We start from the raw sequence: 15,939 nt of genomic DNA, 5'->3' as shown, positions 1-15,939 counted from the left end.
ATTATGATAACTATAGCACATAAGACATCTAAACTACATCAATAATAGTTGTACTGTTAAACTAGATTGTTTTGGAATGCAGTGACTCCTTATGTGGCTCTAACACATCTATGTTATCAGATAAATTGAGATCAGTGGGTGTGCATGTGCACATTATTTTCGTGTGTCCATCTTGTTAGAAGCCATTATATATTCAAGTTTATGAGGTGTTAGAGGGAGTGGAGAGTTGTATGTGCTCAGTACAATTATATATGGAATGAAGCTTGCCTTAGAGACCTCAAACACAAAAGTTTACCCAGATCAACGAAGTTTAATTCTTTAAAGAAATATCTATGAAACAGCATGTGTGTTTCTTTGAAGAGTACAGAACAGTTAATATTCTCTCTCTGTGTGCTGGATCCTTGTTTGGTTCTACATCTACTACAAACACGAACAAGAAAAATATACTAGGAACAGACTTCAAAGGATCCATGGGGCTGAGGCTGTTGGGGGCTGGGGCCTGGGGGGAGAGGCCAGGGTCTGGGCCAGTCGGCTGAGTGTTTGTAGGTTTGCCAGGTGTCCAGTATTTTCAGATTTTTTTTTTTTTTTTTTTTTTTTTTAAGACCAGACAGGAAAAGAAAATACCAGACACATGGCAAGCCTAGGTGGAAAGGGGGCATCTTAACTGGGATTTCCATACTATGTAGGCGGAGAAGTGGCTGATGGCTTGGAGGGGAGAGACTCTCGGAGGTAGCGGCTGCCGGGGAGGAGCAGGACTCAGGACTAGGAGACAGGGATGGCCAGCAGGCTCTGGGGCCAGGCGCACATGGTGCCAGTGCTGGCTGAGCAGCCGCAGCGTCTCCTGTGGCCCTTTAAATTGGCGGGGTGGGGCAGAGCAGGGCTAGGCATTGCTGGGGGAAGGGAGGAGCAGGAGAGGAGACAGGGTGTCCAGCAGGCTCCGGGGCGCATTGGGCCACAGGCCGTGGCCCTTTAAATCAGCGGGGCAGGGCTAGGCATTGCTGGGGGTGGGGAGGAGCAGGACAGAGAGGAGATGGGGCGGCCAGCAGGCTCTGGGGTGCATTGGGCCATGGCCCTTTAAATCAGCGGTGCAGGGAAGGGCGGGGCTAGGCATTGACAGTGGAGGGGAGGAGCAGGAGAGGAGACAGGGGAAGCCAGCAGGCTCCGGGGAGCATTGGTGCTGCCAGCTAGCTGCGTGCAGCCACAGCGTTTCTCGGCATTTCCCAGCCACGGCCCTTTAAATCAGTGGGGCGGGGCTAGGCATTGCCAGGGGCGGCACCAGCTGCTTACCTGAAATGCTGCCCCTGGCAAAGTGCCGCCCCAAGCACCTGCCTGATTTGCTGGTGCCTAGAGCTGGCTCTGCTGGGAAAGGGAGTTGTGTTCATCTTGCTCAAAGACCTGTGCAGAAACAGGCTAAAATCTAGCTCTACAGATTCCAGATTTTTTCAGTATGAAGGAACGTTTTGTTCAAGGTCCTCATTTAGGAAATAAAGAGCTAAAACACCTTCCTTCTGTGCTACTTACTGTTATAGTTGGCTGCTTCAGAGTCTTCAATATTGATTGCAATTAATTTCCAGTCTGTCTCCCCCTCATCAATCAGTGCCAGTGTGCCCAGAACTTTCACTTTAATTACTTCTCCTCTTGAGCATATCTAATTAAATAAACGTAAATATTTTTACAAATGTATTACGGGGTGTGGAACAGATAACAAATTCAGTAAAAACATTCAAAACATGTTCAGTACAGAGGATCAATATAAGAGACTGTCTAAATCAACACCACTGGTGAACCATTAACTTGAACCTTGGTCTGAATTATATGAATTCGGACAATTAAGATTCATAACATTTCAGCATCAGGAGAAGCCAAGTTCATAATAAAAGATCCAGAAATATGAGTAGGTCATCTCTGAAAATCAGTTAATGTAGCAAAAATAATCATCCTATGGAAGATAGCACATTACCTTGCTTCCAATTTCACACACATCAACAGGATCATTATCTCCACAGTAGCCAGTATTCTCATCTTTATGTCCTGGATATTCCCATGTCTACAATAATAGAAAAAGACTTTTGCCACAAGAGAATCCCAGAGATTCAGAATTTGTCAATGAATGGCTTTGAGTTTTTCACGCAGGCAGCAATGGTCTAGTGAAGAAGCTTAATTAAGATGTAACATTTCTCTGTTTAGTAGGAAGAATGTCAGTTTTGACTGCTGGTTAGGAAGTTTCCACGTGTTTTTATATTTATTAACCCTATCAATTTTAAGTTAGCCTGTTTACTTTGCCCATGGATCTGGGACTTCTATATCAGCAAAAGCTGCATCCTCGCTTCCTCCAACTATACTTTTAAACTACTTCCCATTATTAGCACTGACCTGACTTCCTAGGTCAAAGGGAAGAATACAGAAAGCTAGTAAGGTAATTAAAAGACAAATAAGGGCAGTCTTAAGATAGCCCTTTTACAATAAGGAACTTGTACTGGCATTATTTACACCTTTATGTTGGCAGGCAGTCAAACCTGTCCATCCACTCCCATTTCTTCAGTGCTGGAAAAAGTTGTTTGAGCAGTGAGAACAGTATATGGACAAAGTTCAGAGAAGTATGAAAGAGATCCATTCTGTATAAATTGCCATGCAGTGTGTTTTGTTAACTATAACATTAACTAAAAATCCAACTTGTATCTATGAGAGAGAGAGAAAGTCTATTTCTAGAAGAGACCAAAACTGTTTAAATTATAAATATGAAGCCCAGGGAAATGCAAGTTTTAATACTGCATCTTGTCGAAGGTAATTTTAATATAATTACCCCTAGGATTGTAAAACATGTTCAAGTTATGCACATATTACTCTTCATGATTTTTCATTGTCAATACATAACTTATCATGGAGTCCCTTCATTCAAATAACGAACAATCTCCTGACAGGTTGCTTTTAAGAATTGTCTGGGAATTGAAAGCAGCAGGGATCCGGGATTTACACATGGGTGTAGAATCACTATCAGAGTATTTACCAATTGCCGGCCCTAGATCAACTTACAACTAATTTCTGAAGACTGATGTTTAATCGGACTGATAGGTGGTGGTGAGGTCATTGTAGTACAACTGACATATTACTAGTGTAACACTAATGTAGAATAAAATTGGAATTTTGCTACTAGTTTATCCTTTTGTTAGCTTGTTTACAACATGACTTGCATTCTTACCTTCCTCTTGAAATTTGTCACTACTGACTACATATTTACCCTCATTAATTTTGCCACAGAATAGATTAAGATGACCTTGTTTTGCTAGTGTGCTAGCATTCACTTAAAAAAATATAAAAAGATGTTCAGGATGGTGTGTGTCGGGTTAATATACAGTTTCCATCACAAGAAGAAGATAAATGCACAATGCAATACCTGAGGGATAGCACCATAATTCCAGATATAGCCCTTGTGGGGAAATACATTAGCAACATAACGCAGCTTTCCTTTCTTCACATCTTGTTTAATTGGGTTTAGAGGATCCTTTGTTGCAATCTAAAACAGACAAATGCTGTTACTAGTATTTCATTAATCTAATAAAATACATTACCATTTAGTTACCCTGCCTCCAGATTTTCAAAATCAGAAACCTCAAAAATCTGAATCTAATCTGAAAACCTAGCTGTTTATGCAGGGGTGCTGAGAACCCATTACCTCTTATTAAAGTCAACAGAAGCTGTTGGGTTCAGTACCTTTGAAAGTCTGACAACACAGACTAGAGTCAAAATATGCCTAGAGTTGTGGTCACCAAATGGTCGATTGCAATTGACTGGTTGATCGCGAGGCCTCGACCAGTCGATCACGAAGCGTTCAGGCCCCCTCATTTCCCCCCCACCCCCAAGAAGCCCCACTACTTACCTCCAGCGACAATGGAAGTAGTGCTGGCTTCCCGTGGGGTGGACGGAAGTCCTGCAGCTTCGCACCACTTCCGGGGGTTCCGGAAGTGCGCTGGCTGCTCCCTTCCTTCAGGTCTGTGACGTGCCGGGCGTGCTGCGGGAGGGGGCATCGGCCCCGGAGGAGAGGACTCTCTGCTCCCACTGACACCCTGTTCCCTGCCCTCCCGGCACCCTGTTCCCTCTCCCCTGCCCCCAGCCGCAGAACTCTGTCCCCACTGGCACCCTGTCCCCTCTGACGCACCCACTAGTATTATACACTATAAAGCTTGTTACCCATGTTCTACATTTAGGTGTTAACTTCGATTTTTTCTGCTTGTGCCAGCCCACAAATGTACTATATTAGACTACTACCTTCCCTTCAAAAAAGCCATATAGAAATCAGCATTTAAGAACCAGCCAGATCTTCAAATAATTATCTTTCACTTACCTCCATCTTTGCATTTGTCCATCGAGGCACTTCCACAACCATGTTGAATACATTCTGAAACAAGCAAGTAGTAAATCAGCAAAAATCTGAAATGAGAAGTACATCCCCATATTCTAAAGCAAACACAAATTAATAAAAATAATAATAAGTTATTTAAAATTCTATAACATTTTGTTGTGTCTGACAAGTGAGATAATTTTGTTACCTCTTGGTAACAGACTGGGCAGTGGGACCTTAAACGTCAACAGTAAAGTGTTCAACATTCAGACTAAAGTAACTACTCCATGTAAGCCTAGTACTACGGGGTTTTTTTTAAGCCACAGAAAGTTGGTGTAACAGGTATCTTTTCAGCTACATAACTTATAATACTAGTAGGTCCTTATATACCAGTTTTCAATTAAGTTTGTATTATTTTTATTAAACCTATAGCAAGAATTCAAATGTGAGTTTCTAGTGAGAAACAAAATGGAAGCCAAAAAGAAAAGCATAAGCACATCTATGACACTAATGTTTCATTTACAGGATGAACATGATTAATACATTTCTAAGGAAAAAATGTTTTTGATAGGCATTCAACATTGCAGTAATACAAATTCTACCCTGATTAAACAAAAGAACCAGAGATCCTGGAAGGATTGTGACCATTGTCCCCCTCTCTGTAAAGATGGCCCATCTATAGCTATGGCACATTTAACATAGTAGGTACAAGGAGTGTCAGGAACACAGGAGAGCCTCCAAGTAATAAATAATGTTCATTCCTGGTGTGCTCATAATTCTGAACAAAATGTTACTCTCCCCCTATAGCAGTGGTCCCCAACCATTTGGGGTTGCCGGGCGCCAGGGGGCGTGGCCGTTCGGCCACCGGGCGCCCGGGGCCAGCGCTCTCCCCTCAAGCGCCGCGCGCCCGGCGCTCTCTTCCCCCCTCCCTCCCCCAAGCGCCGCGCGCCCGGGGCTGGCGCTAGCGCTCTCTCCCCAAGCGCCGCGCGCCCGGGGCCGGCGCTAGCGCTTCCTCCCCCCCGCCCCCAAGCGCCGCGCGCCCGGGGCTGGCGCTCTTCTCCCCCTCCCCCCCCCCCAAGCGCCGTGGGGGGTGAATCCGCAGCGCCCCCGGGGCTGGCGCTCACCGTGCACCACGCGCCCGGGGCCGGCTCCGGCACCGCGCATGCGCCACGTGCCCGGGGCCAGGCCAACCCTGAGCACTTGGCGGGCGCAGACAAATGCCCCTGTGGGCGCCATGGCGCCCGCGGACACCGTGCTGGGGACCACGGCCCTATAGTTTACTTGGCTTACTACAGCTTTGAAACTTTTATTATGCAAAAGGAAAACTTTTACTTTTATTATCTTAATTTAAATTAAACATGCACAGAAACAGTTTCTTTACCTCGTCATTAAAAAAAAAAAGTTGCTTTTTAAAATAGTTCGACATAATACCATAGACTACATCTACAATACAAAGCTTTTGTGCAAAAATAGCTGGTTTTGCGCAAAACATGGCAGTGCGTTCAGACCTCAAGCGCATTTTTGCGCAAGTAAATTAGCAGACCAGAGGGCTTTTGCTGGTAGAGTTATTCTCATTTTGTGCTTTGAGGTCTGAATGTGCTTTTGTGCAAGAAGTTTTTGCGGAAGATCTCTTCTGCAAAAAGCTTCTTGCGGAAAAATCCTGCAGTGTAGAAGAAGCCATACTGTATTTTCTCTCTCTTGCTGCCTGATTGCATACTTCAGTGCCAGACAAGGAGTGTGCTTGACTCGTCAATTCATAATTCAGAGAGTCTACTGTATAGAAATATCTCTTGCAGTAATGAGACTATGGGTGGGATTTCGCAGCAATGTCTACTGAGCTAGACCAACAGAGTACTTTTTCTGAAAGTCCCACATGAGTCCGCTCTTCCTCCAGAAATCAGAGCTTTTTCCTCCCCCCACACTTTTAAGCTACAACCTAAATAAAATTGGCTTGATTTTTCTCAAAGTGCTGAGCACCTGAAGTTCCTGGCTCCATATCAACCATTTGTACATCTAATCCCCAAGTTAAGAAGAAGTATTAGTATCTCAGAACAGTTATATCGGAGATGCTAAATTCCTTGCGCCTGTATTTCTCCATGGTATGACTGATGGTATGCTGTTACATGTTCTACAGTTTCTATATCTACTCTTTCTGTGTTGGAGCTCTAAATCCATAACAAAGAGCCCCTATTAGTATTTGTGCATTTCTCCTATTAAGGAGGATAGACAAAATTTATTAGTATGGAAAATGCAGTGGATCACAACAGAATGGAAATAATCAGGGCTCGACAAACAATACAATCTACTTGCCCATGGCGATTAGAATTCAGCCGCGTGCCCCGTTCATCTGCAGCGCACACATGCGCAGTACGGGACTGGCGAGTGGTTTTCGCCACCATTCGTCAAGCCCTGGAAATAACCAACTTTTGGAGGGAAGGAGAAGAAGCTGAAGGCTAGTAGCTAAATTCAAGATAAGGCAAGTTCTGTAAACTTGTGTCTATGTAGAAGCTAGTTTATATTTTGAAATTAAATAGGTTTAGCACATCTCAAATCTTACACTAAAAATACTTTACAATCCTCTCAAGATCTTAAAAATACCAAGATTAAGAGCTAACGACAGTGCCCAGAGTAACATAAGCTTTTTCCCTAAGCTCAACTCACTAATAACGCAGCTAATGAACCAGCAGAGTAACCAGGAATATTCCCTGAGATAGCTCTGCAATAAAAAAAAAGAAATGTGACAGTCAACACCGTATTGTGTAGTCCAAATCCTACAACATTAATCACACTTGTTTCTACAGATGTTAAGAGGTGAGTAATTGGATAGTTGATATGATCTGTATCAACAACACGATTAGTCGATAAGGGAAGGCACGCCAAAGGAGCTACCCCTGCTGCAGCTCTGCAGTATAAATGTAGTAAGAGCCGAGCACGCAGGCAGCCCAGCTCCTACAACATTTAAACTGCAAAGCTGCAGCAGGGGTCGCTCCTGGTCCCAGCATGAGCCAGGCTTGCTCAGTCCTGGCTTACGCTGGGTCCAACAGCCCCTGTCCGTGGAGGGTCTTATGTCCAACAGCCCTGGCCGTCATAAACAGAGGCTGCTCCAGCAGCAGCCTCTGTCCGTGACCAGCCTTACCGTAGCTGGCCATGGAGGGGTCCCAACTCTTAGGGTTATCGGGTAGTTCAGTAACCGACTACTCTTTCACATTCCTAGCACAGGGTCCAGGTTCATGCCCACACTCAGACAGCATTTGCTCCCGATCAAGTGCAGTGATGAGGAGGAAACGGATATCATGCATGGGAACCTGCTAGGAGGATGAAGAGGTGGGGAACCCATTAGCTCTCTCTCTCCAGCAAGTGGCATCTGCCATTCACACATATCTCCCTCAACCCAGCAGGCAGGGATAAAAGTTCTGTTTGCAGGACGCTACAAGTGCAGGACCTAGTGCGTGTGGGACACAGACGGAAGCTAAGCCGCCCCATCTGTTCCGCCTGCAGGCTCCTGGCCTGGCTGGCACCTTCCCATACCAGTTTGTCCCCAGGCTGTGTGTGTTGCCATGCTCCCCTGGGATGTCTGTGCATTTACTGTATAGTGCCTGCTTCATAGGAAACACATATGGTCTTGCTCGAAACACATCCCCTTTGTCTGAACTGAGACCTTCCATGTCAGCTCAAAGATTAGGGCTAAGCTTTATACACAGTGTCTCCTATGACGACTGTCCTTGTAACTTTTCTTGTCCCCTACCTCCCACTGCATCTATCCACCTGAGCGGGATTCTCAGGTGGAAAAGAACTTGGGACAAGCTCACGAGGGAGCAGATGGTCTGTCTGCAGTCCCTCGTGCAGGGACTCAAGGCAGAGTGCCAGGAGCATGTTGCCAAGCGAGAAGAGTGGCAGGCTGACCAGGAGGAGAGAAAAGCTGCCTGGGAAGAGCTGGCGCACCAGCATGAGGATGTTTCCCACACTCACTTCTGCTATGGAGTGGGCCACCAGTCACCTCCCACCCACCTGATGGCTTTCCCTGCAAAAGTCCCCAGGGACTGACAGGGACCCAGAACATGGGGGGAGGAGGGAAATCTCTAGGGCAGCCGGAGCCTCCAGGCTACCTGGAGGCAGATGCCAGTCCCAGCCCCATCCCTGAACTCCCCTCCCCGAATCCAGGTTATTTTCCCATTCCCTACCCTGTTGTATGTCCCCAGAATAAAGACTTCAAGTTGACCAAGAACAATCTCTTCTGTATTTACTCTGCAAGAGAGGGGAGGTGTGGGGGATGAAAGACACATACAGGGAATGTAGGGGTCCCTTGTGGAGAGTCTCAGAACTGGCGATGTGTGGTGGGGTTGGCATACCCTACACTGTAGCAGGGGGGATTAAAACCCTATGGGTGGAGGAAGTCCCAGGGTCCATGCTCCTCATCCTATAGGAGCAAAATGTGGGCATTTGCAATGTATCGCACCATGAGGCACAGCACAAGAGCCATGAGCATGGCATTTGCAGCAGTTCTGGCTCCTTGAGGGCAGGGCTGTGGCATCCTCATTGGCAACCCAGAGCACAACAAGGTGCATGTCCACAGTTTCCCTTTTCTGTACCGCAAGGGGGGAGGGAACGGAGGAATGCCTTGTGAGACGTGAGTATGAAGAGGAGCCCCTGTAAGCACCATCGCAGTTGTCATGAGGGTTAGCCATCAGCCTGGGGACTAAGGGGTTAACTATGTCCCTTACTTAACCAGGTAGATTCAGCCAACAGGAATGCAAGTAGGAATTTCAAACTGGGATAAAGGAATTTTTGGGTTTTTCCCTCCTTTGTTCAGGGAGTTCTCTCCCCAGCTATTGAAGGGGACAGGATGGCTCCCTTTAAGAAAATACTCTTCACAGTCTGTAAGTAGGATAAAGTTTAGATAAATCTGTTAGGTTTTATTGTTTTATGGTTTAGGAAATGGGATCTGATGTCTGTGCATTTAAAAATGGGTTTTGCTCTCCTTTGTAACTAAGTTCCTGGCCCATGGTAAATTTCTGCTCCATGAGTATATTATTTTGTTAATGACTAGATGGAAAAGTATTCTTGAAACAGAAATATTGTGGTGATAAAAAAAGTTCTTTTTCTTTCCCTTTTATTAACCTGGTATTGGTTAAAGGTTGTGTCCTAGTTTCTACTTTAGGGGTGAGATTTCCCAAGTGATCTTTCCCCTGATTTTTGTATCAATACTTGGGTTGTTGCAGTGGAGATTTTATTCCCAAAAATCTAGGTTAAGATTCTGGAGGGGGGGGGGGGGAGTTTTATACCAAAGCCTGGTAGATAAGGTTTTGGGGTACTTTTACTGGCCCCCACTTCTGCACTTATGCCAGAGTAAGGAAGGAGTCATGATAAGCTATGACAGCAGTTTTATGGACCAAGCAGCCACAGGGAATATTGAGTATCTGCCCTCTTGGCACCTCCCCAGATTGCTTCTGTGGCCTCTAACTCGGAGGGAGGCTCTGTTTAATAATGTGGTCACGCTATTTTGGACTAATTTCAATGCTTCCCCATAATGAGAACACACAAGTGGGGAGACTGATAGCTCAGTGGTTTGAGCATTGGCCTGCTAAACTCAGGGTTGTGAGTTCAATCGTTGAGGAGGCCATTTAGGGATTTGGGGCAAAAATGGTCAGGGATGGTATTTGGTCCTGCTGTGAAGGCAGGGGACTGGACTCGATGACCTTTCAAGGTCCCTTCCAGCTCTAGGAGATAGGTAATCTCCATTTATTTCTAAGTTTGAATGTGTTAAATTGGGAGTCCTTAAGTTGAATCTAGTCAATTTGAAATTTCCTAATGTAAAGATGGCCTCAGTCAATATATGGAATGCTTTCATAATGATGTCTGTATTTACTTCAGTGGTATAATTCTGGCAAGTCAGAACAGATATTTTTACCAGGAGGGATTACTATTAAAAAAGTAAGAAATAGCTGCACATTTTGCACTTAACTTATAAGAGGCAAGAGCCCAGACTATCACCACCATCAGAATGCAATCTTAGTACCCTCTCAAATGGGTACTACTTCCTCAAGAGGAATTTTTCATGGAGAGGAATCCCATGGGTAGAACAAAGCAGTCCAAAGAGAGGTTAGGTAGCTTTCAGTCACTGTATTTACACACAGGACAGCAGTTTTCCAGCTGTCTTTTATTAAGCTTGAGGTTTTGATGTGCATATGATGTGGTACACTGAGGTAGCACGAGAAATGCCTTTCCTAGACTGAGTAAGGAGGAATGCAGAGGGCACCAAAAACTAGTGCATGGATTAAGCTTTTTAGTTGAGTTTGGGCAACATCTTAATAGTTAAAGTATAGTTTAAAAATAAATAGATCAATTAATACTAGTAGTAAGGGGAAACAAAGATAGCATGATATAGCCAGTCAGCACTCTACAAAATTAATTATGGCAGCACAGATCACTATTCCCATATACAGTCCTCTTTGTAAGATTAAGCTCCAGAAACTATTTTGAATAATAAGAGATTAGAATTAATACCTGAGGGGAGAGGAGGAATTAGATGTGGATTTTTTTAAAACAAAGGGAAGGAGGAAGAGACATCTGAGACAGTTTTATTTTGAGTCAACTCCTTGATCAAGTATTGACATTACATAACTTGATATCATTTTGAAATGCGGAGTCCAGAAAAACCTCAAGTCTGTTATAGACTTTGACCTATATGCCACACTCCCATGGAACCAGTGGAAGTACCACAGTAGTTGAAGAGGTTTTAGAAACTTAAAAAAAGATGCAGTTTTCCAGATTTATTGGAAGAGAGTCTTACCCTACTCCCATCACCATAGCACAAGCGTTGCCAATTATGAACTAGCACAATGTTTTGATAAAAGTACTTGAAAGAGTACAATAAAAACCCTTCTGGGGAGAAGGGGTAGGATAGCTGAGTGAAAAATTCCTTCTACATAGCATATCACTCCCAGGATCCTGTGCTGCCATTTAAAGAAATTTAAGGGGTGGGGAGGGGGGGGGGGTAAAAGAAGAGCTAGTGGGACACACCTTGAGAGCAAGCAGGAGCTGCTAACAACCACAAAGACTTATTATGCCATCCATGGATCAGAGAATGTTGCGATTCCCTAGCCACACTCCTCCCAAAGCAGATAATTTTTTTTAGGAACTAATGCGATGGTTGTAAGGTCATCAGGCTTCTCACACTAGGATGTTACTTCAGTAACTGGTAAACTGGAATTAGGAGTGATCTTCAGTGGGAAAACACCACAAAGCAGTCCTAATACAGCTAAGAATTTAGCCCCAGAACTAAGCAGCTGTGCAGGACAATGCAATGAAGACAAAACAATTTCAGTGGATTCTGCTCATGGGGAATTGTTTGCAGGATTAGGGTCTAAGACAGTGTTCCCTGTAAGCTGTGCACTTGTGCAGCCAATTAGGAGAGAAGCAAATGCCACCCATCTGTTGAGCAGAGTGCCTACAGCAAGATTTTATGCACCCACTAGCAGAAACAGTCACACATGCTTTGGTGCACATAAAATATTATTCTGCACATGGCTGGGAAGGATTAGAAGGAACACTGGTCAAAATCACCACTTTTCAAGTGTTTTCTTCTGCATTAGCATTCTTACAGTTTACATTTTTGTATCGCTCATCCACAAAGCCATTATTTCACATGTTTAAGTTAGTCAAGTTGGCTCAGTGTCTTGGCACCAGAAGTTAGTTATTAGCTCCAAAGTACAGACGATCTCACCATTCATTTTATGACTAATTTTGTACTGAATTTCCCTTATCACCAGAGAAAGAGGATGATGTAAGTCTACCTAATCCAGTTTGCTCAGTTAGAGAGATTGCAGTTGCACTGTTTGGCCAGTGACCAACTACTGCCATAGTATATGCTGCACAGTCATTTACCACACAGATACTATTGGTTCCTCCTTTCAGTGTATCTGCAAGTAATGATTTCTAATACTCAAGTTCTTACAGTGGATAGCTAAGAATCTGCTTAATATTGCCATATACATTACCTTGCTAGCATCCGGGTGCATTGGAATATCATGGAATGGTGAAATATATTGTCCTTTTTCATTTTCTGAAAGAGCAACATATTAAGATAGTAAACAAAGATGCATTAATTAGCTCTAATGAAAACAATGTAACAAACTACTGTGGCTACAAAGTTGGCTTTATTCAAATGCCTAGCTTAAAAGAGGTTGACTGTGCCCTGAAACTACGGATGTAAAGGTTTAACCGGTTAACCAGTAAGCATTGTCTTACCAACATGTTTACCAGGGTAACTGGTTAACTGGCATCTGGTCCAATTAAACCAGATGGGCTGGAGTAGCCCTCGCCCACACCAAGGCAGGACCTTTGTGCTGCAGGGTACTAAAGCCCTTGTATACATGGAATTGACTGTGTGTCACAAGATAGGTGTCATTTGAGGGTGTCCTGTGCCATTTCCCACCTATACTCTCCAATGTGCCACATTCTACTTCCATTATTCAAAATAGCTTTGTCTAACTACTTGAGTGTATCATATATCCGCAATATCAATTCCTCTTTAGAGTCTGAAATAGAAACATTCTAGCTGTTGGTTCTTTTAAAACGGTACTGAGATTAGAAAGCTAGACACAGTAGCATAATCTTGGAGAAGTTAAATCTTGTTATTTCCCTCATGCATTCATCTCCCGCCCTGATCCCACTTACTCATTAAACATTAGATTTTCCTAATGTTTAACCAGTTAAACTGGGACTTGACATCCCGAATAGGAAATCTACTTTACTAACTACATGCAGAAGCCTTGTTAATAGATAGGGCCTATACATTTTTTCTTCCCCATAAGTAATATAGATCACCCAGCAAGTCATAATGGTTTCAATATATATTACATATACAAAGGACCATTTTTAAAGACTAACTCTTAAAGGCTACCAGCTAGTTAATGTTGGCTAACCTCATTCATAAGTTACAATTATACATTTCCAGCTCCTTTTAGCACTGTTGTACCTGTTTTCTGGAGAGATGGGGGAGAAGCACTCTCACCTCACAGGAACAAAAAACAGGACTATGTAGCACTTTAAAGACTAACAAGATGGCTTAATAGGTGATGAGCTTTCGTGGGCCAGACCCACTTCCTCAGATCAAATAGTGGAAAAAAATTGTCACAACCATATATACCAGAGGATACAATTAAAAAAATGAACACATATGAAAAGGACAAATCAAATTTCAGAACAGAAGGGGAATGGGGGGAGGAAGGTAAATGTCTGTGAGCTAATATTAGAGCATATACTTTTTTACTGTGTTTTATCTCAGACCTCCAAGAAGAAATCACAGGCAGCGTGGCCAGCGCCGTCTCTGATTAGGGGAAGGGGGGGTGTTATAACCAGGAGAGCTGGCCAGCAGCCCGGGGACTAACGGGTTAACTAGGTCTCCTATCTCTAGCCAGGTATCTGGTTAGCCAATATGTAGTGAGTCAGCATGACCTCCTGCTGACCCAGAGAAGGAAACTCCTCTCAAAACCACTTGGTGGGTGGTGCCAGAATCACCCAGCTCCACCCACAGGAAACAGGAAGCTAAGGCTGGGGATATAAGAAGGGAAGCTCCCAGCTCAGTCAGAGTCCAGCTGCACAACAGGACAGAGGTTCTCCTCCAGAGCCAGTGGAGGAAGGCCAGGCCAAGCCGCCCTCTGCTGGACAACTGGGTTGTCAACTGGCCTAGACCGTCCTGGCTGCTGCTGGACCTGGGCTGGGATGTGGCCCTCCACCACCCTTTCCTTTGGGTGGCAGCTTCCTCCCCTGTGGACAAAAACCTCTGTGGACAAAAACCCGTGCTTGTCAGCTCTCTGCCAGCACGGAGACCTGACCCCAGACCCTGCCTGTACATCAGCTGGTGCCATTAAACCTGGTGGACTATTTACTGTTTAGAATTTACTTTATAGACTACTAGCTGGAGTGACCTGGCATTGCTCGGGAAACCGGAGGAACAAAATGTAGAAAAACAGTAGTCTTTTTTTTTTAAATGGTAGAAAAGTTGCACTGATTTCTATAGGGATTAAAATATGTCACATCATCCTCAGAGGCAGGGGGGTGCAACCCTGGGTGGAGGAGAGGTTACATGCAGGAGGGGCACCCCAGCTCGTACCTGGGGCTGCAGGTACCGCAGGGGGCAGATGCCCGAGTTGTTGTGTGCGTGGGGTTTGGGGCATTGTGTGCCGAGGGGGGGGGGGGGTCCGCTTATGTAATCTCACAGGCAGGAGGGTTGAGTCCTGGATGGTGCTGAGGGCCGCAGGCACAGGCCCTACAGTGGGCAGGGCGGCCCCTGCAGCACAGCGGGTTACTTTTTGATTTTTACAGCTTGAGCCTGATCGGGTCCAAAAGTATCTTAAAACCTTGAAAGGCCAACCCATGCAAAGTTTGGTTGCAGTAGCTCTTATAGTGTCCAAGTTATTAGTGCACAAACTTACAAACATTCTCCTTTATATATAAGACTAGCTGGACTTTCCCAGATTTACTCTGTTCCTCTGGTTTCCTGAGTTTAGAAAAGGAGGGGACCCTGAGCCAGGGGACCCCCCAGAGCCACAGACCCTGGGGGATGAAGGCTCCTGGCCCACACCTGGACCCTCTGAGAGCAGCAGGAACCTCCTCCCCACAGGATCGAGCAGCAAGCCCCCAAGAGAACAGTACACAGTCATGGGGCCAGTAGCAAGGGGATTTCTCTTTGTAAGGTTGGCTCAGGAATCCACCTGCCCTGCCTTGGCAAGCGAAAGCTCAGAGCTCACATCTAACCCCGATGGCTGGAACCAGACACAGAAGAGCACCACTCACAGCATGAACAGCAGCCGGCTGGCTTCACAGCAGTATAACACATTGAGGGTTTAACCCGGCCCCTTCCTTCTGCTCGGATAAGCCCAGCGAACTGAGCAGGCAGGCTTTGGTTTCCGGAAGGGGGAGTGGCAGGTGTGGAATGACCCCAGGTGGAGCGGAGGTTACATGTGGGAGGGGCATCTCAGCTTGCGCCCAGGGCTGCAGGTGCTGCTAGGGGCAGGGCGGGTGCCCGAGCTATTGTGCTCCCGGGGGGGGGGGGGGGGAGAAAGAGGGTTGGTTATGTAACCTCACGTGTGGGAGAGAGCGAGTCCTGGGAGGCTACATGCAGGAGGGGCACCCCAGCTCACACCCAGGGCCACAGGTGCTGTGGAAGGGGGGGGGGGGGGGAGTGGGACCCCGATCAGGTCCAAAAGTACCTTAAACCTTCTCCTGGATGAACGGTTATCCTATGCAAAGTTTGAATGAGGTAGCTCTTATAGTGTCCAAGTTATTAGTGCACAAACTTACAAACACTCTCCTTTATATATTAGATAGGGTGGTACTTGGGACACATGTGGTGGAAGAAAATCAGATTCTCTGTCTATGTGGGGCACAAGGTGACATTTAAGGAGGTGGCAGGGGAAGGGTGGGGAGGAGTGGGGCACTGTGTGTGGGGGGCACAGTGAGATTTAAGGTAGTGGGAGGTGAGGGGTAGGAAGGAGCAGGGCGCTCTCCGGGTGGGGCACAGGCTGGCAGTTAGGGAGGTGGCGGGAGAGAGGAGGGAAGGGGGGTAGCAGCAAGCAAAAGAGCCAACCCTGCTCCTC

At 45.5% G+C, this 15,939-nt stretch overlaps 1 protein-coding gene across 1 annotated transcript in view; it reads right to left on the bottom strand.

Moving 5' to 3' along the window:
- Positions 1-15,939, bottom strand: part of PPA1 (inorganic pyrophosphatase 1) — a 34,725-nt gene that overhangs the window by 14,271 nt on the left and 4,515 nt on the right. Inside the window, exons 2-6 of the mRNA XM_075934984.2 lie at positions 12,337-12,401; positions 4,343-4,396; positions 3,395-3,514; positions 1,961-2,047; positions 1,522-1,648 (exon numbers count right to left, since the gene is read on the bottom strand). Coding sequence (XP_075791099.1) covers positions 1,522-1,648; positions 1,961-2,047; positions 3,395-3,514; positions 4,343-4,396; positions 12,337-12,401 — 453 coding nt within the window. The remainder of the gene's footprint in view (positions 1-1,521; positions 1,649-1,960; positions 2,048-3,394; positions 3,515-4,342; positions 4,397-12,336; positions 12,402-15,939) is intronic.

This window comes from Pelodiscus sinensis, chromosome 8 (genome assembly GCF_052426305.1).
Source record: "Pelodiscus sinensis isolate ZL-2025 chromosome 8, ASM5242630v1, whole genome shotgun sequence".
NCBI lineage: Eukaryota > Metazoa > Chordata > Testudines > Trionychidae > Pelodiscus > Pelodiscus sinensis.
This window is presented reverse-complemented; position numbering and strand designations above follow the sequence as displayed.